This window comes from Tursiops truncatus, chromosome 10 (assembly GCF_011762595.2).
Source record: "Tursiops truncatus isolate mTurTru1 chromosome 10, mTurTru1.mat.Y, whole genome shotgun sequence".
NCBI classification, from domain to species: domain Eukaryota; kingdom Metazoa; phylum Chordata; class Mammalia; order Artiodactyla; family Delphinidae; genus Tursiops; species Tursiops truncatus.
Window position 1 is genome coordinate 37,317,532 of NC_047043.1, and position 25,995 is coordinate 37,343,526.

Consider the following 25,995-nt stretch of genomic DNA (forward strand, 5'->3'; position numbering starts at 1 on the left):
CGGTCACCCTCTAAGGTGGCCACTCAGTTTTTGAGGGAGAAACTAATTCAGAGACATTGTGTCCCCTGCCAGAGGTCACGCAGCTGACAGATGGTTCCAGTCTGGGCGACTCCAAAGCTCAGTGCTTTCAGTATTTACTTTACAATGCCTCCCTGGCTTAATTAACCAAAACAGAATTTATGACAGCTTTTTACTTTTGTTTGAATAAAACTAGTTTTTCTTTTCTGATTACAAACATGGATAAATTCGCTTTTAAAAAAAATTCAGGCACTACAGAAAGTGAAAATGTGAACTTTTAAGACTTCTGAGAATGTTCTGTCAAGACTCATGGTAACCCTACCAGGGGTAGCAGAATTTGGAAAACATGCTCCTCATCAACTCCTCCTTCTGAGTTTGTTTTTTCTTTCTTCTTTTTTTTTTTTTGCGGTACGCGGGCCTCTCACTGTTGTGGCCTCTCCAGTTGTGGAGCACAGGCTTCGGATGCGCAGGCTCAGCGGCCATGGCTCACAGGCCCAGCCGCTCCATGGCATGTGGGATCTTCCTGGACTGGGGCACGAACCCGTGTCCCCTGCATCAGCTGGCGGACTCTCAACCACTGCGCCACCAGGGAAGCCCCCTTCTCCTGAGTTTTATCTCCAGGTCAAGGAATATATATTACATACAATGACCTTTCTTTCTAGATCATTCCCTCTTCAGAGTTCTTTGGAGAGAACCGAGGAAGGTTTGCAGGTGCTAAAACTACCTCCTCCTCCTCCTTTCCCCTGACTCGTGTTTCCCATAAGAGTTTTTCTTTTCTATTCCATGGACTGGCCTTCCTCCAGCCAGGCCTAAGTTTGTTTTCTGAGCGTTGGTTTCTCTTTGGGGGTAATAAGGAAGTTGTCAAGCAAAACTGTTTTTTCCAGGGTAGCTGAGATAAGCCTCTTATCTGTGGAGGAGCGGAGAGCAGCCCTGGGATAGGATGACGGGGCTGTAGTGGGTGGCCCCTGGATTGGCTGCCCATGAGCTCACCTCCTGGGACATATGATAAAGCATCTTCTGAATCTGGAAACAGGCAGCATATTCTCCCTTGGAGAGCTGGGACTACTACCCCTCACTGGATACAACTTACAGCAGACAGGGAGTGGTGCCTACACGTTGCTGGGAGTACCCAATGCACAGCCCCCCAGCTGGAAGTTACGGATCAAAATTGCCCTGGGACAGGAGTGACTTTCACGATCTGAGGTTGGTTGAACGATAGTCTCCCCTTTGAAGGCTGGAGTAGTGGGTAGGTATCTTGGGGTCCTGAAAGGAGGGTAGACCCTGAATCTAGTCCCAGTGCTGCTTTTAGCTTGCTAGGCTTCAGTCTCTTCATCTCTAGAAAGATAGAAAATTCAATGATGTGATCTCAACCAGGTGCCATGCAAAGAGCTCTGAACTACCTTGGACACAGAAGCGCTGAACTCAAGTCCTAGTTTAGCAATCCTGAGCAGGGAACTTCACTTATCTGGGCCTCAGTTTCTTCATCTGTAGAACAGGGACAACATTACATACCTCTCCTGCTCATTTCCCTAATGGAGGTTGTAGAGGTCAAATTATAGGCTTTATGTGAAGGTACATAGTAAAGGGAAACTTCACATAAATGGGGGCGCTGTTATTACCTATGGCTGGATTAAGATTTTATCATTTTAAGTTTCTTGGAAGCTAGCCCAAGGACAGGGAGATCTTATGAAAAGAGTTCTGGTGGCCTGCTGCTCTGACAGGGATTTGAGAGGGGATTATAACATTGCATGGTCTGTGGTTTTGCATAGAGGACAAGACGGGGTGATAGCACAGATGTGCTGGATGGAGGGGAGCCGCGGTTGTTTTTGGAGCTCTCCAGCTTTGTGTGTGATGACCCCACTGTCCCTGCAAGTCTGCCCCACTGCTGTATCATGGGGCCTGAAGTTCCACCATTAGGGAGTTCAATCTTTTGGGTTTCGAAAGATCCTCAAAAGATGCAAATCCCCAACATTTTGGAAAACAGGTACCAGGTGACGTGTGTTTGACGGTGACAATCGGATTGGGCAGACGGTACAAGTCCAGCTCTTTACCTTGAGCTGTGGGTCGGCTCAGGCAGAGCTGACCCGCACAGGGGCACCACGTGGCTGCTCAGATATCTCTGTGATCTGAAGCTTTGTACAAAATCCCACTGGGCCCTGCTGTGGTTAGCCCGTGGCTGGAGCCCTCCGTCCCAGCCTGGCCTCACATTTTGAGGTGGACAAGGACCAGCTGGGGAGTTCCCAGAAACGGGTGCCCAGGCAGGGGATGGGTGCAGAAGCAATGTGATTTGAGGTCATCGGGTGATGGGCTGGAACAGAGAGGACTCGGGGTGAGGTGCCCTCTCCTCAGGCCGTGAGGGCCTGCTGCCAGCCGAGTCAGCTCAGTCTAAGGAGGACTGTCCTTAATTCCTGCCGGCTGACAGCAGAATGATTTGCCTTGAAGGGTGGTGAGTTCCCATTGCAGGAAGGGTTCCAACAGGGCATGCGAGTCTGCAAAGCAGTCCTACCCTACAGGAGGTGGGCTGGATACTTCTTAGGTCCCTTCCAACTCTAGGAACCTGCTAAGGACCCCACAAAGGAGAAGGAACACCTGAATTGTTCCCATCTAACACCTGGGAGCTGGGCATGGGAGCAGGATGGGTCTGGTGTTGAGGGAAGAGTTGACCACCTTGTCCCCCACTCGAGTCCTACCAGTGGAGGTTGGAGGTGTCTTCCCAGGAGCGTGTGGCCTGTGGATGGGAGGCACACCATCTCGGGAGCCCAGATGGAAGGCTTTGAGCGTGAACAGGCACTCACCCTTGGGGTTCAAAGTGTCCATGGGCTCACCTGTGTCGATGAAAAGTAAACGTGAGCTCAGGGTCAGCCCTTGACCCTACAGCCCATTGACTGGCTTCCAGCCAAGAGTCTGTGAGCCCCGCAAAGATTGTTTACAATCTTTGCCTCTGGGACACAGATTTCAATACCTGGGCACACGTGAATGTCTGACTCCACGGGTACAGGTCACGGCAGGCACATATGTGGACGTGGGTTATCTCTGTCAGTGTGAAATAGCAGATTTGCTCACTTCTAAGTGTGTGTGTGGTTGTGTGTGTGTGTGTGTGTGTGTGCTTATGGGAGGTCTCTCAGCATGAGAGAAAGAATTTAGAATCCAGAGAAGTGGATTCAAGCCCCAACTCTCTCCCCTTCTAGGCTGTAGGACCCTGGTCTAGTCTCTTAATCGGCAGAACCTTAATCCCCCCACTGCCAGCCTGGCCCGTTGCCAGGGCTGTGGCCAAGTTGTATTGAGATCATGAAGATGAAGGAGGTGCTGGGTGTCATGTGGCTGGTGAGCCCATATCTGTGTATTGTATATTTTTTCCACAAACACTGAGAGCCTCCTAGGCAGTGTGGACACAGCAGAAACCAGGCAGGCTTGGGCCCTTTCTGTGGAACGTGGATTTAGACAGGAAGGGCATTCAGCAAATAAATACTCAGATAATTATTTCCTTTACACTTGGAGTAAGGGGAATTCCAAGGTGTCATGAGTCCTTGTAAGTTTACCGTATACATGAGCATGTTGCTGGGTCACATGACCGTCTTAGCCCGTTTGGGCTGCGATCACAAACTATCATAGACTGGGTGGCGTATAAACAACAGAAATTTATTTCTCACAGTTCTGGAGGCTGGAAGTCCAAGACTCAGGCACCGACAGATTCGGTGTCTGGTGAGAGCTTCCTGGTTCAAAGACCAGGTCTCTCCGTGTCCTCATGCGGTGGAAGTGGCAAGAGAGCACTTTGGGGCCTCTTTTATAAGGGCATTAATTCCTTTCATGAGGGCTCTGCTCAAATGACTTGATTATCCCAAAGGCCCCACCTCCTACTACCATCACACTGGGGATTAGGTTTCAACATATGAATTTGAGAGGGACACAAACATTCTCAGTCTACAGCAATGAGTGTCTGTGGGTGTGACTCTGGCTCCACACGCACTCTCCCTCGGAGTAACCAGCTGTTTATTGAGTATCTATTGTGTGAAGTCCAGCGGGGGTGGGGAGAAGGGGAGTGGCTAAATTCCTCTAGGAAATGGTGCCAGAGCAGTTACAAAGTAACATGACAGGTGCATGAATTAGAGAACTGTGTACAGATGAGGTCAGGGTATAATTTAGAAAATAAACCCCAAATAGTAGCATGCTTGGGAAAAATTGGCAAACTCTCCGCTCCACAGTAACTTAAGGTCAGCTCTGTGAACTTTTCTGGTGTTTTGCTGTTGTTACTTTTAAACATGTCACCGGTATACATCATGTCTTATCAGAAGTCCTGTGATCTGCAGATCACTTGGGTATTTCTGAGCAGACTCGGACTTTGCCCTGATATCCACTTTCTGCCAAGGCAATCAGCAAGTTTACAAGAGCAGCTGGGTTTCCATGCAGCTATGGTCTGCTGCTGTCTCAGGGTTACTGTCTGGAAGCATGGACCAGACAGGGTGGGATTTCCTGACAGGCAGGCAGAACTTGGGTGAAGTCCCAGGCAAAGCAGGGGCACAAAACAAGAAAACAGAGGAAGGAAAAGAAAGACTTGCTTTGATGAATTCTAGATAGGCAGAGTCTTACAATCAGAAAGTCTGGAAAGATTTAATTTCAGCACACATAGAATTTGTGTGCATGTGTATGTATGGCGTGTGTGTGGGGGGGTAATATTAAAACACCATCTTCTCAGGCTTAGAGACTTTAAAAGTCTGAGGACACGTCTGCCCTACAGAAGACCTTCCAGGGTGTCTCCCTGGGGGAGGGTAGGTTTGCCCTCCTAGGTCAGCCACACTCTCTCAATCCTGTGCTTAGTGTTGCAAGACAGAATCTTTGGAACATTACAGAGGAGGAGCGGCCAGGGGGGTAGGAGGAGAGTGGGTCTGAGCTCTGTCACAGCCTCCCAGAGAGGAAAGAGTGGCAGGAAGAAGTAAGAGGACGAGGTATCAAACCCTGCAGCACCTTGAGGGAGGATGAGGAATGGGAAGAGGTCACTGAATTAGGGTAGGAGGCCTTGGGAGATTCTGAAGTTTCTCTTCACTGGGGAAACACTCTTGGATGGCCAAGATCACACATCACCCACACCACCTCTCCTTGCCTCTGGGCTGGGGGTTGCTCCTCCTTCCCCTTCCCCTGGGCTCAGGGCACTGTTGTTCCAGGGAAGGGGTGGTCAAAACAAGGCAGTTTTCTTGAAAAAACATCACAGAAGAAAACCATTGCCAGGTGGAATTGTACTGATGCTCTGATTAGAAGTAGCAACGTGTCCTTTGAATGCAGTAGGAGGATGCTGCAACCATCAGCAATGGTGAAAACCGTTTCCATAGCAATGACAGTTTTTTAAGGAATGACTGCACCTCTTTTCTCATTAGCTGGGGAAGGATGCTGTGCCCTCATTGTGGTGGGCCCCCTCGAGCCAAGTTAGCACAGGAAGAAAAGGGGCTGGTTTGGCGGTTCTCTTACTGAACAGCTTCTCTGCCAACCTCATCCAATTTGCCCTGATCACAGGAACATACGGAGCAAGCAAAGAGAACCCTGACACCATTCAGTGAATATTTCTTTTTCTTTTCTTCCTTCCTTTCTTCCTTCCTTCCTTTCTTTCTTCCTTCCTTTCCTTTTTTCTTTCTTTCTTTTTTTCTTTCTTTCTCTCTCTCTTTCTTTCTCTCTCTCTCTTTCTTTCTCTCTCTCTCTCTTCCTTTCTTTCCTTTCTCTCTTTCTTTCTTTCTTTTCTTTTTCTTTTTCTTTCTTCAGCTGTGGGGCTTGTGGGATCTTACTTCCCCCACCAGGGATCAAACCTGTGCCCTTGGCTGTGAAACGTGGAGCCCTAACCACTGGACCACCAGGGAATTCCCTTAGTGAATATTTCTGGATCAGCTTACTTGGATCTTAAAATCAAATAGATCTTTGACCTAAACGTCTCTTAAGACCACGTGCTACTAAAGAGAGAAAGTAGGGACTTCCCTGGCGGTCCAGTGGTTAAGACTTCACCCTTCCACTGCAGGGGGCGTGAATTCTGCATGCCTCACAGAGCACGGCCAAAAATAATAATAATAATAAAATAAAAAATAATAAAGAGAGAGAGTAGCTATCAGGGAAATAGAGCATTACTGTCATCACCACCTACTAACACCTCCACTCCCACCCATGTGAAGAATTGAACATTCTCTTTGAGGGCACAACCTGCATCTTGTTCCCTAGCACCGAGCAAACTTCCCGGTACATAGTGGGTGCCTATTAAAGGTTTGTTGAAAGAAATTAATGAGAAGAAAGCAAAATATTTTCTTCTATGATTTCTTTTCTTATCCCACGTAACGTCACGTTTTGGAAGCACAACTGTAAGGCAGCCTCTGAGGCTTTCAAGAACATGAGTCAATTTCCAGATAAATTAGAGGTGTGTGTTGCTAAAAGTTTTCATGTAACTCAAGTGTTCCTTTAAGGAACATTAAACAACAAATAAGGCCTTCCAAATTGCCTGCTTCTTTGTTTTCTCATTTCCTCCAAGACTGTCCATGTGTGGACACTCCACAGTGCTGGTGGTACCCACTGGCCTCTAGCCATCCTCCCTACCCTTCCTCCCAAGACCCATGTTAGAAGGAAGAAAGGCATCCTTGACTGTTGCTGTCACCTTCAAATCACTCTGTTATGTCCCTGTGCCTTTTCTTCCCTCTATTTATGTATCTTCCTCACATTCACATGGATCCCTGCACATCTGAAATCATAATTATAGGTTCTTATTTTTGCCTCTAAGTGGGACATAGTAATAGAGTACATTTTAAAGTAATGAATCAGTTGGTAAACACAGAAGATACATGATACATAATACGTAAATACTTAATACACTAAATAACAGTAAATGCGTGATGAGGCTATAATTACAGATTCGAGTAGGCAATCCATAAATCTAAACTCCATAGGAATCTCTGGGAGCTCAGGACTGAGATTCAAAACATACTTTATTTTTCTTTTAACTTCCACCAAAGGGCAAAGGGTTTCTGAGCAACTCTGGGAAAATTGGAAAGCCCCAGGTGTTTCAGATTAAAGACACACTAATCAAGTGAGCTGCCCACACCCCAGCCTACTAAAAAGCTGCCCAGGAGGAGGTGGTTCTTTTGTCTTTTCCATGGGCAGCTGCTTCATTCTAGATGGAAAACGGAAGGGCCCGGGCTGCTTTAAGATGGAACTGGTGCAAATTCATTTATTGTATGTTAACTAAACATTCTTAGGTATTGTTCAGTTTACTAAATGTTTGTTATACATTTATTCCTTTGTTTAATAAGTACATCGGTCTAGGTACTCAGGATACAAGACCTAGCAAAACAGACAAAGGGGAGGGAGAGAGGTTCAGACAATAAACCACTAAACACGGAAAGATATGATATTGCCTAACATCGGGGGGTGCAGTAAATGGGGAGACGGTGTGCTAATGGGAGTGCAATGGGAGGGCCCCTATGGGAAGGTGACATTTGAGCAGAGCCCTGAAGGAAGTGAGGGAACAAACTGTAAGGTGGTCTAGAAAGAGGGAACAGCCAGGGTGAAGACCCAAAGTGGAGCAGGCCTGAGGGACAGCAATCAGGGCTGCATGAGGGGAGTGGAGTGAGTAAGTGAGTAAGAGGGGACGGGAGAGGTGATGGGCCCGGGTCAGTGGGGCCTTGCTGGCCATTGTAAGGACTTAGACTTTGAGCCATTGGAGACAGGAGAGTGACAGCCTCTAACTTAATTTGTAAAAGCTCCCATGGGTGCCGAGGGGAGAAGTTACTGTAAGGAGGACAAGGGTAGAGCAGGGAGATCAGTTAGGAGGTGACTGCAGTAGTCCAGGTGAGCAGAGATGGGGCCTAGACCGGATGGTGGTGGAGGAGGAGGGGAGATGTGGTTCCAGGCCAGGTGTGCTTTTTTTTAAAAATTTATTTAATTAATTAATTTATTTTTGGCTGCGTTAGGTCTTCGTTGCTGTGCATGGCCTTTCTCTAGTTGTGGCGAGCCGGGGCTGCTCTTTGTTGCAGTGCGCGGGCTTCTCATTGCAGTGGCTTCTCCTGCTGTGGAGCGTGGGCTCTGGGTGCATGGGCTTCAGTAGTTGTGGCTCGTGGGCTCTAGAGCGCAGGCTCAGTAGTCGTGGCGCACAGGCTTAGTTGCTCCGCAGCATATGGGATCTTCCCGGACCAGGGCTCGGACCTGTGTCCCCCTGCATTGGCAGACAAATTCTTAACCACTGTGCCACCAGGGAAGCCCCAGGTGTGCTTTGAAAGTAGAGCCAACAGCCTCTGCTGATGGATCAGACGTGGGGAGCAAGAGAGAGAAAGGAGTTAGGGATGACTTCAAATGTTGGACCTGAGCAATTGGAAGAACAGAATTGCCATTTACTGAGCTGTCTTGTTAAATATTCTTAACAGCCTGTGAGATAGACAGTTAGGTCTCAGACACATTTCAGATGAAGACACTGGGCCAGAAAAGCTGCAGGAGCTGCCCGCAGTCCCAAGGGGCAGGACGTGGCCTCTGGCTCCAGCTGTATTCATTTCCTATTGTTGCTGTCACAAAATACCACAAACTCTGTGGCTTTGGAATAACATGAATCAATTATCTTATGGTTCTGGAGGTCAGAAGTCCAAATTCAGGGAATTCCCTGGCCATCCGGTAGTTAGGACTCCACACTTCCACTGCAGGGGGCCGGGGCTCCATCCCTGGTTGGAGTACTAAGATCCTGCAAGCTGTGCGGTGCAGCCAAAAAAAAAGAAAGTCCAAAATCAGTCTCAATGGACTAGAATCAAGGTGTTGGCAGGGCTGTGTTCCTCCTGGAGGCTCTGGGGGACTAGCCGTGAGACCTGGGGCATGACCCCCTGTGGATCAGCTTCCTCCTCTGGGAAATGGGACAAGGGTAGCCCTTCCTCCCAGGGATGCTGAGGCATTTAAATGAGACAACAGCTTCGAGAGCTGATAGTACTCACATTAAGGGTAGGTTGGTTGGGCACATGGGTCAGCGCTGCTAGCCCACCCGGCAGATTCCGAGGCCTCTTCTAAGGGAGTTGTCTGTTTTGGTTGCAGTGCAATGGAGCCGCCGCGGGGCCCAAGGAAGCCTCTGTCAGGGAGGAGAGCCAGGTCTCTGGACAGGCTGCAGAACCCCCAGAAGGATTCAGAGTCGCGGGACTGCTGGTGCATTTCCCGGCCCACCAGCCCCTCCAGAAGGCTGCTGCGCCGGACGGCCAGCGATGGGGCCAAATGTCCCAAGAGCCCAGCTCAGTCTGCGGAGGCTCAGCGCACCACGGCTGCAGCCCTCAGCCCAGAGGAGACCAGGAAGTTTCTCCCCAGTGAGCAGAGGCCTCCGCAGGACACCAAGAAGGACAAGGCCCAGGGTCGGGCCCAGCAGGGGTGGCTGAAGACCATGAAAAACTTCGTATTTGGGACGAGCCCTGAGGAGCCCAAGGAAAAGACCAACAAGAGGGCCAAGGGGAAAGAGGGCTTCCCCGAGCCTGCAGAAACCCCCGAGACACCGGGCGAGCCAGCTCCCAGGAAGAAAGCCCACAGCAAGAAGGCCAGCCGCAAGAAACACGGTCACAAGAAACATGGTGCTGAGGAAACCAAGGGCATCCGAGATCAGGAGGCCAAAGGGCAGGAGGCCAAGATGGCTGGTGCCTCATGCTGCGAGGAGGCTGATCTGGGCCCAGCAGCTGGGGGTGAGCAGACCATGCCTGTTTCTATGGTAACCCCACAGCCACCATCCCCCACCCCAAGGGCTAGGGTGCTCTGAGCTGGCTGCTCAAACCTCTTAACAGATGGGGACTTGGAAGGTAGGGCCACTATCAGGAACGACACCACTTCTTTTTTTTTTTTTTATAAGATTTAAAAAATATGTATTTTATTTATTATCATTTATTTTTGGCTGCATTGGGTCTTCGTTGCTGCGCAAGAGCTTTCTCTAGTTGCGGCGAGCGGGGGCTACTCTTCATTGAGGTGCGAGGGCTTCTCATTGTGGTGGCTTCTCTTGTTGTGGAGCACGGGCTCTAGGCGCATGGGCTTCAGTAGTTGTGGCACGTGGGCTGTAGAGCGCAGGCTCAGTAGTTGTGGCACACGGGCTTAGTTGCTCCGCGGCATGTGGTATCTTCCTGGACCAGGGCACGAACCTGTGTCCCCCTGCATTGGCAGGTGGATTCTTAATCACTGCGCCACCAGGGAAGCCCAGCACCACTTCTCTGAGGCAGAGCAGCACCGTGGCTGAGAACTTGAGGTCAAACCCCAGTTCCACCACTCACTGGCTGTGTGACCTGAGGCTGGCGACTTTCCTCTCTGAGCCTCCATTTTTTCTTCCCCTTGATACAATGGAGATTATAACAGTTGCTATCTCGGGGGGTGGCCATGGCCCAGAGCTGACACATGGGAAGTGCTTCATAAGTGGCAAATGTTATTGTTAAGTACTCTGGTTTGAGGAGCACGGACCAGGGAGAAATAGGAAGACAGAGGGGAATCAAGGAGGGAAGCCCTACCCACCAACACTAGTCTACATGTGAGGACTGGGGGTGGGTGACAGGGAAATAGAAACAGCTTGCTTCTGGGGTGCAGGTTCTAGACTTGGCTCCATCAGGAATAAACTTGCTGTGTGACCTTGAGCAAGTTGCTGTCCCTCTCTGGAACCTTTGATTCTCGTTTGTAAAATGAAGGCGCTGTTCCCCAAGATGCCTTCCTTTTCTGACGCTTAGCGTCCTGGAGTTGAATGTTCCACAGGCTGCTGGAGGAAGATGAAGCTTTGCCCTATAGGACTCAAAACTCACCATGTTTTTAATGGGGGAGAAGGGACACAAGGAAGATCCAAGATATTTTGGGGGTGGGGGGAAGGATGTCTGGGTAGAGGCAGCCTCTTTTCAAATGGAAATCTCGGTGGGTTTCTGATTTCTTTTGGTTAAGCCTAGAGCTGCTCCAGCAGTCCCTGTCCTGCTGTGAATTCTATGCTGTTTTATTGTGTTGATTAACAAAGTTGGAAGAATGTCACTGACACCCACACACTGCCCCACTCACTTGGCTTCATCTTTATTACAGGAGGGGAAGTTTCTGACCTCCCCCAGTTCTCCCTCCTTGAAGGTGGAGGTGCTGGAGTCCGGAAGGTTTCTTCCCAAGCCACAGGTCGCCAGGGAGAAGAGGAGCTCGGAAAGCCTGACAGTGAGTCAGAATCTTCTTAGTGACCTCTTTGCCTGCAGCTGGGGCAGCTGTTGGCAAACGAGGTGAAGTGCTCCCGATGCCTGCTTAGACCTCTCAAAATGTGTGTGCTGATCTCACCGGTTCTGGTGCTTCTGGTCACATTTACATTAGAGTTTCACAGAAGGGAGTCTCAGGAATTAGACTGGCTGCTGGCAAATACTCCTGCCTTGTGTGTTGAGCATGGGACTTTTTTTTTTTAGTCATTTTAACCTCATAGAAGGAATATATACATATATATACATACACATATATACACATATATATTTAAATATAGAGAAGAGTGGAAAGAGTAGTTCTATGCACACTCATATACTCACAATTGTTAACAGTTGGCCATATTTGCTTCGTGTGTGTATAATTTTGTTGCTGAACCATTTTAAGTAAAATGATCCTTCAACCTTAAATCTTAAGCACATATCTGCAAGAAATAAGAACAGTCTCATACACAACCATAGTCTTGTTATTGCCCCTAATAAAAGAAATAATGCTGTATTAATCTAATTCCCTACAAAGAATGGGCATATTTTATTTTATATTTTATTTATTTATTTTTTAAATGAATTAAGTTATTTACTTATTTTTGGCTGTGTTGGGTCTTCGTTGCTGTGCGTGAGCTTCCTCTAGTTGCGGCGAGCGGGGGCTACTCTTTGTTGAGGTTTGCCGGCTTCTCGTTGCGATGGCTTCTCTTGTTGCAGAGCACGGGCTCTAGGTGCACGGGCTTCAGTAGTTGCGGCACGCGGGCTCAGTACTTGTGGCTCGCAGGTTCCTGAACACAGACTCAGTAGTTGTGGCTCACGGGCTTAGTTGCTTCGCAGCATGTGGGATCTTCCCGGACCAGGGCTCAAACCTCTGTCCCCTGCATTGGTAGGCGGATTCTTAACCACTGCACCACCAGCAAAGTCCCAAGAATGGGCATATTTTAAACGATATGAAATGGAGAAGCTATGCATCTGTCAAAGAATAGCGAAAAGGCATTTAATTGGTTATTTTGCAGGATAATTGTTTTCTCACATGAGAGGGAGTTGTCAGGTAGACTGAGTCAAAGTACAAAAGCCTAACCGGATTTAGAAATGAGAGAGAAGAGAGGGGTGAAAAAACCTGCAGATAGCCTGGGAGGAGGGAATCTTGTTTGCACCTTCTTTTGTGTAATCTGATCAGCTGGCAACTAAGCAGAGGCTCCTTTGGGCACATTGTCTTTGGGTAGGTCGACTGGAATATCAAAGAAAACCATTTATGTTGTTTGGGCTTCTCTGTAAACCCTTGGCAGTGTAGTTGGGGCACCAACGGGGCAGGCTACCTGTGTCATGCCTGCTGGAGTGCCTCTGTCCAGCTTAGTTAGGCCTGGTCTCCATCATTTCCCCTGCTGGAATTTTGTAGGTTGGATCAACATTAGCCTTGCAAAATATTTCCAAGCACAGTCTCTCATTTGATGGCCTGACAGCCTTCTGAGGGAACCAGGACGGGGATTATGATCCACACTTCACAGAGGAAGAGATGAAGGCCCAGAGAGATTAAGAGACTTACCCAGGTCACACAGCTTGTCAAACCCCAAGTAGATACGCACAGATCTGCAATGTTCAAAGGAAATCATGGGGCACAAGTTGAATGCTTAAAGGACTGACTCGAAACTTCCTGCATAAAATTTCATGCTTTGGTCTAGTACCCTTCGCCTGTGGATCTTCCAAGCCTCTCTCAGAAGGACCAGCCCCTGTAATGTGGTGCTTCTCCCACACCCCACCTTCCGTGCTAAAGGAGTTGTGTTAAGAGGACCCTGAAGGCCCAAGTTGGTCTCAGAACTCCAAGACAGTCATTAGAAAGGATTCTCTGTGCATCTAGAAAGATTAACTGGGTGCATTTGTTTTCTTCCAGAGGATACCATCATCCAGAAGATAGCGGGATTTCTCAAAAAAGTGGGAGACCAGTGGGAAGAAGAGGTGAGGGGCAAACTGTCTGCACAGATGCCCAGGGGCCTGCTGCCTTCCCCTCCTCCTCCTTGCTCGAGCCCCACCTGTCCTTCTGGGCCTCAGCGCTCCCCTGCTCCAGGCTCTGTCACCTCCCTTGCCTGGGGCCGCCCTGAAGCCCTTGGTTGCCCCTCAGTTGCTTCTTGGGGAGCTTTCCCCTCTCCTCAAGGTCAGGGGCTTGACCCAGTTTCTCTCATCTCCCCCACAGCAGCATCAAGCCTCTCAGCCAGAGATGGCTCCTCAAATCCCAGCACCAGGCTTCAGGAAGAAACCCCAAGAGAGAAAGTCTAGCCTCAAGAAAGCCTTTTCTCATAAGAAACATGGTTTTGAGGAGCCCAAGAGAGCACAGGCTGCAGATGTTTCCAGCCCAGAGTCCCGGCCGCCCAAGAGGCCCAGCTTTCTGCCCCTGTGTGTTGGTGGCCATCGACCCTCCAGCTCCAGCAGCCCAGGTGAGCAGGCTCACAGTTACCACGGCAACACTGCAGCTGCCTACTACGCTGGAACCTTCCCCAAGGCTTGCATTGGCCATTTTCAGAGCTGCCATCCCAGTTCTGGCTTTTGCTCTGCCCTAAGCAGTGTGGGGAGGGCAAAAGGGATACCTCCACGCACGAAGCCTCGCTGTCTAGGCGACCCAGCTAAGCCCCTGGTGGAAATTGTGTTCAGAGATTTCCCCCAACTATCCTCTTCTCTCCGTAGCCTCAGCTTCTGCACCTTGGCAGGGGGTAGCATGTGCAGGAAGGACTGGAGCCTGGGAGGCAGGAGACCTGGGTTCTGGGCTCCATCTCTGTGCCTCAATCTCCTTGCCTGTAAAATGAGACACTTCCCTGCTGTGTATCTATATGCAATCAGTTCTCATTTTATGAATTACATCTTATTATCCTCATTTCACAGACGAGGGAACTGAGGCTTAGGGGGGTAAAAGAATGTGTCTGTGGTCACATGGCCCATCAGTGATGGAGCCAGAGCTACAGGGAGAAAGGGTCAGCCTGGGTGTCAGGGAGGAACAGCCCAGCAGGTCATCTTGGCCAGAAGAATGTATACTTTAAAAAGGAGAAGGCAATGTTTAACACCAAAGAGTGGATCCCCAGTGGTGGAATTTCAGGCCGCAAGGGGAGATATTTTCATGTAGGGGGATCCTGGCTGTGATGAGTTTAATTCGCGCCAGGGCATCAGGCATTTACTCTCCAATTCATGGATCAAGTCAAGATGGTGGAGGGATGAGGTCTCCAGGGGAGGGAGGAGAGGGGAGCAAAGCCCAGGAAAGGCAGCTGTATGGAAGTGCAAAGGGATGAGGGAGCTTGGTCTTCAGTACATCAGAGCCACGGCCCTGCCCAGCAGCTCCCCGCCACCCCAGCAAGGCCTTTGCGTGCACTAGCCACAGGGTGCACTCTGGAGTCTCTGCTGACTTCTGTGCATTAGTTAACACCCTCAGACTGATGAAGCTCACTCACCATTTCCTCTTCTCAGGTGTGGAAAAACCTGAAGTCCAAGAGACTCTATCTACAGATGGTGGGGATCCAAGTCCCTTCGAGCTTTCCAACCCAGCAGGAAGCCGGGGACCCGAAGAGGACCTGCAGCTGGACAGAGCCTCGGAATTCAGTCAGTACCCCCTCTCCTTTTCTCAGAGGCCCCTTGGAAGATGTCTGGTCTGACCCCTCTACTTGCAGAAGAGAAACTGAACCAGAGAGAGGCAGTGACCTGTCCTTACCTGCCTCTGAGTGAAGCAGGCTGGGGAGGCAGCTCAGGGTCCAGAGCACAGGCCCCGAGCCAGGCTGCTGTTACTCTGTCTGAGTCTCAGCTGTAAAACCACAACAGTGATAACATCCTCCTTGGTGAGGCCAACATAAGGCGATACAAGGAAAGCATCAGCCCATGGCAAGGGCTCGATAGATGGTACGATCTTTGGGCCTGGATTCAAATTTGGGCTCTGACCTCTCCAGCTTTGTGATCTTGGACAAGCTACTTCATCTCTGGTCTCAGTTTCCTCATCTGTAAAATGGGGATAATAATAGTACCTACTCTCTAGAGTCGTTGGAGGCTCTATATGAATTAATGATGATAATGCATTTAGAGCAGTGCCCATGAGCAGCTAATAAGTTGTCAGCTGCCATTTGCTGTGACTATTAGTGTTGTTGTCATGTAGCCCAGCTTGAGAGCATAGCCTCAGGAGAAGTGAAGAGGGTAGGAAAGGGTGTAGGGGCCTTAGGAGAGAAGCTGAACCAGTGGTAGCCGCCATAACTATTATTATTATTTTATCATTGGCAGAGCCGAGCCTAAGATCATATAATGACTGTCAGTTCTGTGTGTCTGAAGATCTGCTTCCCCTACCTCCCCCATTCTGCCTTGTTTGCTTTTCACAGAAAATGTGCCTTGAAGGAGAATTGAGAAGGGTCCTTGTTCTACCTAGAAGAGGAGGAAAGAGCGGGGTGAGGGGACTTGTGGGGGCAGGCCTTTCCTTATGGTCTTGAGACACCTTCTCCTGGAGGCAGGGGCCTCGGCTGTTTCCTGCACCTAACAAGGCACATCTAGGCCCTTCCTCAGTGGTAAATGAATAAGTGAATGTGTTCCCGTGAAGCCAGCTCTGCCCGCAGGTTACCTCTGAGGAATCTGTGGTCCCCATGGGTTGGGCCTGAGACAACCTTAAAGGCAAGCTCATTAGCACCCCACCCTGGAGACCTGTGAGAATCCTCCAGGGAGCCATTGGGCCTTAGGAAATGAAGACTGACCATAGAAAGGCTTTTCTCAACACTCAAGGGTGAGCAACCGCTTTGTTCTTTTTTAGAATTTATCCAGGAGATCATGGACCTACTCCAAGATGCAGAGGAGCAGGGGGGAGACAAGGTGAGGAAGACATTCCCCATGTAGACACTGACCCTCACTATGGACACCCCTACCCCTACCTGGCACAATAACTTCCCTGCCCCTCCCCCAATTCTACATCTTGCCAGAGCCTGGCTCCAGTCTCTCCTTCCCAGAGCCTCCTCTGACCGCTGCAGGCTGTACTTGTTTCCCCAGCTCTGAGCACCAATCACCCTTCTCCCCCGGCCACACCCTCTGGTCCATAGTGGGTCTGTTTGTTTCAGGCGATGGTCTCTTTCCTCCACTCACTTGTAACCTCCTCAAAGTAAGGGACCCTGACTCAGTTTCTCTTATCTCCCCCACAGCAACTTCAAGTCCAGGAGGCACAAGTGGCTGTAGGAAACCTGGCCCCAACCTCCAGGAAGAAATCACAAGAGAAAAAGTCCAGTTTCAGAAAAGCCTTTTCTCATAAGAAACATGGCTTGAAGGAGCCCAAGAGAGGGGCTGCTGCAGGTGCTGCCAGTCCAGAGTCCCGACCGTCAAAGAGGCCCAGCTTTCTGCCCCTGTGTGTTGGTAGCCATCGACACTCTATCTCCAGCAACCCTGGTGAGCGGGCCTGGGATTGCCATGGTAACAGAGGCTGCCTCTGGCCCCTAGGCTTCTCCAGGGTAGGGTCGGCCAGCTGCTTGGTGTCCTGTGCAGTCTTGACTTTCACTCTCTGCTCTGAGCTGAGTGGGGAGGTGTGGGAGGGCTGTGGAGAGGAGAAAGGGGTCGGTTGCTGCCAGGACCCACCCCTATGACACACACCTTCCCTCCCCCCCGACCATAAACACCTAAAAACAAATGTGGTATGAGAGCAGTGCATCTGTTCCTCAGATACATGCGTCAGAATCACCTGGAAAGCTCATAGAAAAACAGAAACCCAGGTTAGATGAAGTAGGATATGGCCTGGGCTTCCGTTTTTTCACTACACCGAACTATGAGGACCACTGGTGTACAACAAATTCTCCTGACATTTATGGAGTGCCCGCTGCCTGCCACGTTCACACATATTATCTCATTTAACACCCCCACTCACAACCCTGTGAGGTCAGTCCTGTTACTCCCATTTGACAGATGGAGAAAGTGAGGTTCAGACAGGCTAAGTGACTTGGCAAAGGCTCGCAGAGTTAAAGGGGAAGTGGGCTCACTGGGTGGGACCTGTTGGTAGGCCTGCTTGTTTTCCTCCCAGACCATGAGGAGGCAAAGGGGGTGGTTGGAAGAAAGAATGAGATTTCTGGAGGCACAAAAAGCACTGTGAACTCCTCTGAGGCAGGTCCAGTGGGGCTGGGTGTTCCCAAGGAGGCTGGGAAACCAGGACCCTTCTCGAGCCAGAGCCTTTGGACAGCTTCTTGTCAGAACCTGGGTTCAGCAATGTGCTGGTGGATTTGAGACAGGTGCAAACACACTCACACCAACTCCTCTTTGCCCTCAGATCTGGAGGATGTGGAGTTCCAGGAGTCCTCGCCTGCAGAAGGGGGGCCAGTTGGAGCCTCAGAAGCACCCTCCCAGGCCAGAAGCCACAAGCCAGAAGCAGGACCTCAGCCACATGGAGCAAATGAATCTAGTTCGTGCCACCCTGCTCTCTCCTGGGACAGCTTCCCTGGGGCTTCCCTTTTGCATGGATTTCACAGCCTGAATCCTAGTAGCGAACTGGGAAGACAGCTTACAAGTACCCCAGCAGGCTCTAGAAGGGCAGAGAGGAGACAGGGTTGGCCTTTGAACAGGCGCTGGTGGGGCAGAGTTGCAGGTGGACAACCTTCTTCAGGTAGAGAATACCTGTCCATTCTGTGGGATGTAATTTCACCCCCACCACATGCCACTGCTTTGCCTGAATGTTTCATATAAAATTCCTGTCTTGCTCTGGGTCTCATAACCAGTGGCGCACTGGCAAACGAACTCTGGGTAAGGGCAGGGGGATTGGGGGAAGCCCTGATTTGTAGCATTCGCAGATTTCTGTGGTATAAAATTCCCACCACGGCCAATTTCAAGCTGCTGACAGTTTATAACAACAGGTCCACAAATGTCCTGAGTATTTACAATTAACTCTCGGTGCAAGCAGGAGTTTGCTTGCTTTTTATAGCCCAGGCTGATGGTACATTCCCGTTGCATCAGCAGCCACGGCATTTGCCCTCCCTACATTCTGAGGAGTTGTTCCTGGCCCCAGCTCCCATTCCTGACTACTCTGTAGCCTGGATAAGGTCTCAGTTTCCCCATCTGTCAGAATGGAGCTGAATGTGGTGACAGGTGAGGCTCCGCAGGCCGAATTGCCTTCTATTTCTATACAGCTAACCAAAACAAAGCTCACATGCTCCAGCCCTAGTTTAGGGGAAGATTTTTCTTTGCCCTTCATATCTAATCTGTGTACTGTGTTTTAGAGACAAAATACTTCTGCAATCGATGGATGGGTTATTACACAACAACATGTCAATAATCCCTCAATCCTTCTTTATTTTCCTTAGAGGAGCTGATCATCCAGAAGCTGGTGGCCCTTCTCCAAGAAGTGGATGGCCAGTTGGGAGAGCAGGTGAGGATTGCTCAGTCTCCACAAGGACTGGACCCAAGTTCAGTCCCCATCTTTGCATCTGGGTGACCGTGGTAGGCCCCTTAACCTCTATGAGCCTCTGTTTTCTCTTTTGCAAAATGGGGAATAAATACCTACTTGCCAAGGTTAGTGCATCTATAGAAAATGCCAGACACATAGCAGATGAGATCAATGTTAACTTAAAAATAATATAAACCTATGTGGCTCCCCCTGCCAGCCGGGACCTCCCCCAGTCCAAATCCTCCTTGAAGTTCAGTTCATGAGCCACCTCCCGGGAAACCTCCTTCCCTGAGTCCCGCTGATCTCGTCCTCTGCTATCTGCCGTTCACTCTGTTTTGGCACGCACTTCAGTAATTATAAGGTCTCCAATTCTTTCAAACTTTTATTAGAGTTTCTTCCCTTGCTAGGTAGAGTGTAACATAAGGTTCCCTGCCTTTGAAAACCTCACAGACTACTTGGAGAGACAAACGCAGATCACATATGAAGAGGAGTTACGTGTGAGCACAAGTCAGAGATGAGTCATCAGTGTAGCTGACCTTGTTAGAGCCTCTCCTTACCACCACAGAGCACCTGGCCCAGCTCCCAACTGCCAGTACCTGCATCCCTTTGCCTGAGGACTGGCCCCCAGAGCCATTTACCACCCACAGGTTAGGCCAGAATGAGCACTCTCCACCTCCCCAGGAGCAGCCCTCAACCACTGGCTGATGCGAGCTGGTGTACACATACCCCAGCTCCCTTATCCTTTGGAGGGATAACTCTGTGGTGTGTGTTCTTCGAGGGTTCCCAGAGTGCCCCGAGGGGCTCAGGCTCAGCTGCCAGCCTGAGTGGGATGTCTTCCCATTCTTGCCCCAGGTCTCCATTCCCCCATCTGTGTTTGCCAGGATCACTTACCACATAAGTGAGCCGCATCCGAGTCCCAGTCTCAGGATCTGCCTCTGGGGGGAACTCAACTTAAGACATTTAGGTATTAAGAGGAGGAGGCTTAGGGTGGGAACTAAAATTCATCCAACATCCACTTTGCATAAAACATTAAACTATCTCACTTCATCTCCTTCCCCCAACGACAGTGTTGGGGAGGCACATATTATTACCCCCATTTTACACATGAGCGGTCACACAGCTAGTAAAGGCTATTTAAGCATCTGTTATCTGAATCTAAAGACCTACATTTTTTTTTTCCCCCACTTTGTTCTGCTGGTACAGTTGTACCTTGCAGAACAGATTCTGAGAGGCTGGGGATGGTAGATGAATTTAACAAGGGATGCTTGTCCCAGGGACAATGAGGCACCCAGCCTGGCTGCATCCAGTTGGGGGAGGGAGATGCTGTGGGGAGGGGGCTCCCTGCTGGCAACACTGACGACCTGCCTTCATTTCTGCTTCCAGTTCAGGCAACACCCCAGCTTTAAGAAGTTTTTCTACAAGCTCCCAGACTCTTCCCTCAGAAAGCTCGTAGCCACCCTGCGCCCCCAGGAGGCCCACTCCACGGAGCCCAAGAGACCCTACCCGTTTGTCTTTGGCTTGGATAACAAACGTGCTGGCAGCAATCACCAAGCCGTCCTCAGCCTCACGGGCCTACACTACAGGCGACCGAATTTTAGCCAGTTCCCATACAGGGAGGACCAGCAGGTGAGAAAGCGCAATATGGCATGAGGGGCCACAGACTCACAATCACAAGGATCTGCCTACAGCCCTCTCCCCTCCCCTGCTTACTTCAGGACTTCTGGGATCCAGCTCAAACGCCACCACCTTGTCAAGGCCTTCTGAGACAATTCTACACCACAGCAGCCTCTTTCTTTTCCAAACCCCGCCCTCTTTGCCTGCTCATTAGCTAATCAGCATCTTCTTTATTTGGTCTCCCACTGGATGTGCATTTTCACACTTCTTGACATCAGTACGGGATGTTGGACCAGCTACTATCTTAGCTGCCCTCTTATGATTCCATGGGTTGTGCTGCTTGGCTTTCCAATTGAGACTGTCGTAAAATTTACAGAACAACGTAAAGTAAGATTACGTATCAAATAAGGTAGGTGAGAAGGATCCCTGGGGCTGTTTGGTTCTGGAAGGCTTCCTGGAGGCCATTCTTCACTGACCTTGCCTTGATTGATTAATTAAGAATAGCCTCTTTTTTGAATTATGGTTTTCTCAGGGTATACGCCCAGTAGTGCAGGACAGGTGTCAAGACGCAGATGTAGAGAATGGACTTGAGGACATGGGGAGGGGGGAGGGTAAGCTGGGACAAGTGAGAGAGTGGCATGGACATACATACACTACCAAACGTAAAATAGATAGCTAGTGGGAAGCAGCATAGCACAGGGAGATGAGCTCGGTGCTTTGTGACCACCTGGAGGGGTGGGATAGGGAGGGTGGGAGGGAGGCACAAGAGGGAGGGGATATGGGGATATATGTATACATATAACTGATTCACTTTGTGATACAGCAGAAACTAACACAACATTGCAAAGCAATTATACTCCAATAAAGATGTTAAAAAAAAAAAAAGAATAGCCTCTCCACTGCCATCACTCAGCCTTTTTTTTTGGCATAAGGGGATCTTAGCTCCCCGACCAGGGATCGAACCTATGCCCCCTGCAGTGGAAGCTTGGAGTCCTAACCACTGGACCGCCAGGGGATTCCCCATCACTCACTCTTTTGACTGGTTTCATGCTTTTCCTAATAATCCCCCCTTCCCTGAGGCTGTAGGATGGTTCCTGTAGAGATAAAACTTAACGCATTTTTTTTAATCTGAATTTTCTGTTGGACTCTAATAGAGATCTCCCTACTCTTTTCAAATTCTCTTAAGATGACCTGCTTACAAACATTTGACCAGATCTATAGTGCAGAAACCACTGAATGAAGTTGTGATTTTAAAGGAATGAAATGTCCTATTGGTGTTGGACACATAGGACCAGAACTTCTATATCCAAATTGTCCCCTGGGAAACCAGACCTTTACTGCAATGATGTCACCATCATTCGAACCCTTTGTCTTCTCCTCCTGGAATTACCTTTAGAAGCCATGTGATAAGGCTCTCAAGAAAGCTGGTCTTATTTCATGATACTTGTACCTCATCATTCGAATGGTTTTCCTAGTGGAAACTCCTCGTGACCTTAGACCTCTCTTTTCTCAGACTCACTGTCTTCTCCTGGAGAATAGGGATCATTTGCCCTCTAAACTGGGTTAGGTAATCGCTGATGGAGTGATCTGAGTTCTTTGTGAAAGATATTATAGAAACATCAATTCTGACATCCTCAGTAGCCCTAACTCCATCTTCTGGTTTTACTAGCCATTCATTCATTTATTTATTCAACCAGTAGACATTCAGAGCTTCCTATGAGCCTAACTGTGCAAGATGCTATGAGAGCCTGTGGAAGGTTCTGCTAGTGGAAAAGGATAGAATGTTTACTGATGACAAAATTAAATATCAATTAAATGCCAAATTAGCACTAACTGAGGTCAATAAAGCAAGTTGGTTCCAGGAGCCTTCCAGGAAGTAGCAGGCATTGATTTTGACCTTTGAGGATGGAGAAGCTATAGATGGGGAGAAAGGACCAGTAGGACACTGCAGGCAGGAGATACTGTGTGAGCAAAGCCCCAGAGGTGGGAGCTAGTGGGTTAATGAGAAGTCTGTTGTTATCAGCGTGGGACCCATACATAATTGGGCTATGGCTAAGACCTGTGTTCTTTTTCTCCTCCCAGAATGACACAAATCCCCAGAGCCAGAGTCCAGATTGAAAGCTATGCTTTGCACTCAAGTTCCCTGAATTATCCAAACATCGGCGGCTTTAGCCAGAAGACCCTGAAGATGTCCCAATCCAGTGCTTCACAGGCATGACTGAAGACAAGAGTGGGCAGCCATTCTGCATCCTTGCACCGTTGTGAGCTTATCTCAGTGGAGAACGCAGAAATGTTCCTCCACAAAGCTGGAGGCAGAGGCCGTGGGGGGCAATAGCACTGGACTAGGAGTTAGGAGACCAGGACTTCCCCTGCTCACCTGCCCCAAACTTGCTGCAAGACCCTGTCCACCACCTTATCTTTGATAAAGGTGGCAGGAATGTACAGTGGAGAAAGGACAGCCTCTTCAATAAGTGGTGCTGGGAAAACTGGACAGGTACATGTAAAAGTATGAGATTAGATCACTCCCTAACACCATACACAAAAATAAGCTCAAAATGGATTAAAGACCTAAATGTAAGGCCAGAAACTATCAAACTCGTAGAGGAAAACATAGGCAGAACACTCTATGACATAAATCACAGCAAAATCCTCTCTGACCCACCTCCTAGAGTAATGGAAATAAAAACAAAAATAAACAAATGGGACCTAATGAAACTTCAAAGCTTTTGCACAGAAAAGGAAACCATAAACAAGACCAAAAGACAACCCTCAGAATGGGAGAAAATATTTGCAAATGAAGCAACCGACAAAGGATTAATCTCCAAAATTTACAAGCAGCTCATGCAGCTCAATAACAAAAAACCAAACAACCCAATCCAAAAATGGGCAGAAGACCTAAATAGACATTTCTCCAAAGAAGATATACAGACTGCCAACAAACACATGAAAGAATGCTCAACATCATTAATCATTAGGGAAATGCAAATCAAAACTACAATGAGATATCATCTCACACCAGTCAGAATGGCCATCATCAAAAAATCTAGAAACAATAAATGCTGGAGAGGGTGTGGAGAAAAGGGAACACTCTTGCACTGTTGGTGGGAATGTGAATTGGTACAGCCATTATGGAGAACAGTATGGAGGTTCCTTAAAAAACTACAAATAGAACTACCATATGACCCAGCAATCCCACTACTGGGCATATATCCTGAGAAAACCAAAATTCAAAAAGAGTCATGTACCAAAATATTCATTGCAGCTCTATTTACAATAGCCCGGAGATGGAAACAACCTAAGTGTCCATCATCGGATGAATGGATAAAGAAGATGTGGCACCTATATACAATGGAATATTACTCAGCCATAAAAAGAAACGAAATTGAGCTATTTGTAATGAGGTGGATAGACCTAGAGTCTGTCATACAGAGTGAAGTAAGTCAGAAAGAAAAAGACAAATACCGTATGCTAACACATATATATGGAATTTAAGAAAAAAAAATGTCATGAAGAACCTAGGGGTAAGGCAGGAATAAAGATGCAGACCTACTAGAGAACGGACTTGAGGTTATGGGGAGGGGGAAGGGTGAGCTGTGACAGGGCGAGAGAGAGTCATGGGCATATACACACTAACAAACGTAGTAAGGTAGACGGCTAGTGGGAAGCAGCCACATGGCACAGGGATATTGGCTCGGTGCTTTGTGACAGCCTGGGGGGGTGGGATAGGGAGGGTGGGAGGGAGGGAGATGCAAGAGGGAAGAGATATGGGAACATATGTATAACTGATTCACTTTGTTATAAAGCAGAAACTAACACACCGTTGTAAAGCAATTATACCCCAATAAAGATGTTAAAAAAAAAAAAGACCATTCTTATTTATTGTCCCTACTCCCATTAACTGTGTCACACAAAACAAATGTGTTTTCCATGTGTGCTTGTGAGGCGTGTGCACATGTGAGAATTAGTGTTTGTGCTATTTTTAATTTCCCTGTAATTTCTCAGTTTTCTATATCCCAGGAATGCTGACAAAAAGGTACCTGTGTGGAATAAAAAGCAGAATTTCCCTAAAAAAATAAATAAATAAATAAATAAATAAAGACCCTGTCCACATCCCATGTTCCCTCTCCTCGCCAGACCTTGGATTCTGAGCTGGATTAGTGACCCATCAGATCTCTTCTGGCTCTATTATGCTGAAGTCTCTCTAAAGAGAGGTAGTAAGTGCTTTCACTCTGTGGCTAAATATACCCACCCCACAGAGCTGGAGTCAATCTTTAAGTACTGACCAAATGAATGAATGGGGGGAGCTCCTGAGATCTAGGCAATTTTGCCAGGCATTCTCTGGGAGGCCTTGGTCCTCAACTGGAATTGTGCAACCAGTGGTTCTATCTCCAAACTGGGAGCTAGGGAGGAAATGGGGGAGCTACCTCAGCAGGCACTGGTCCAGAGCACTGGACCGGGAATCAAGGCCTTTGCACTCAGGGGCCAACCCCAGTGTGTAGTGCCAACTTATGTGCCCTTATTTTTTTTATCATGTGTTTTCTTGATCCACCAGGGCTGAAAATATGCCTACGTCATGTAGAAGGCCTGTTGATACTTTCTTCAGATGTTGGTTTTAAATGTCCTAGTTTTAAAAATAAATTTTTGTTTAATCTCTCACTTAACAGATGGGCATCTATGTTTAACACATAATTTATTCAGTTGGCTGCACTGTAGGTGTCATTCAGATATGCTTGTTTGGAAGACCAGGAAGTGTTCTGGCCTCAGGGACACCTGATTTCAAAGCACAGTGACTGGCGCATCAAAAAACAACTCATTAGTGTTGTTGTTGTTGTTATTGTTGTTGTTGTTTTTAAGGCATAAAAAGGAGAAAGGAATTATTAGGGTTGCCAAATTTAGCAAATAAAAATGTGGGTGGCCCAGTTAAATTTGAATTTCAGATACACAACAAATAATTGCAATGCTGGGGGCATACTTACACTAGGTCATTATTCGCTGTTTATCTAAAATTCAAATTTAACAGGGTATCCTGTATTTTTTATGGCAACCCTGGAACTAATGCAAGAACAATTCACTAATTACCTCAGAGCATCTGGGCCCTAAATACAGGCTTTGAGTTAAAACAATAGTTAACATTATATTCAATCCTCCCTTGCACACCAGGGAATAAGTGTTCCTGAGTTGTACAAGGTTGAAATCCTCCCTCCCCTGGCTCACATGTCTCAGGGCCTCTGGGCACATAGTCACCTGCAAACAGCAAGACCTTCCTGGGGAAAAGGACTGCAGCCAGTAGGGCTGCTCCACGTAACTCCCTGGTGCTTCCCTTGACTGGTCTGGGCCGCAGAATTGGAGAAGGCAGAGGGTACAAGAACACCTGAGATCTGATTCTTCTCAGGCTTCTCAAAGGTACACTTAGGTTCCTCCAGGTAGAACCATCTGAAGGGGGCTTGTGTGGACTCTTGTTCCCTGACATGATCCTGTTAAATGTAGTTTCCACCCAGGCCTCTGTGACATAGCCTCCCACCCACCATGGGTTAAATTTGCACGTGTCCTTCTCAAGGGCCACAGTTCAGGGCTGTCTTCCACCCAGTCCACCAGGGTTAGCATTCTAGGATTTGTTAAGCAAATGCATCTGAGGCCTGTGGGCAGCCCAGGCTCCCTTACTGGGTTCGGCTGGAGCTAGAGGTTATCCGCACTCTGGGAAGCAGTGAGTTATTATTATTATTATTTATTTATTTATTTTGCTGTATGTGGGCCTCTCACTGTTGTGGCCTCTCCCATTGCGGAGCACAGGCTCCGGACGCGCAGGCTCAGTGGCCATGGTTCATGGGCCCAGCCGCTCCA

General features: G+C 48.5%; 1 protein-coding gene across 1 annotated transcript; it reads left to right on the plus strand.

Moving 5' to 3' along the window:
• Positions 1-1,079: 1,079 nt before the first annotated feature.
• Positions 1,080-20,169, plus strand: BNIP5 (BCL2 interacting protein 5; the record flags this gene model as incomplete). Its single annotated transcript, XM_073810216.1, has 12 exons — positions 1,080-1,221; positions 9,052-9,680; positions 11,038-11,176; positions 12,857-12,939; positions 13,066-13,244; positions 13,366-13,606; positions 14,625-14,756; positions 15,940-15,998; positions 16,322-16,562; positions 17,431-17,562; positions 18,458-18,522; positions 19,924-20,169. Coding segments are annotated over exons 1-12 (2,217 nt in total), but the record flags the coding sequence as incomplete, so codon positions are not given.
• Between the last annotated feature and the right edge of the window lie 5,826 nt (positions 20,170-25,995).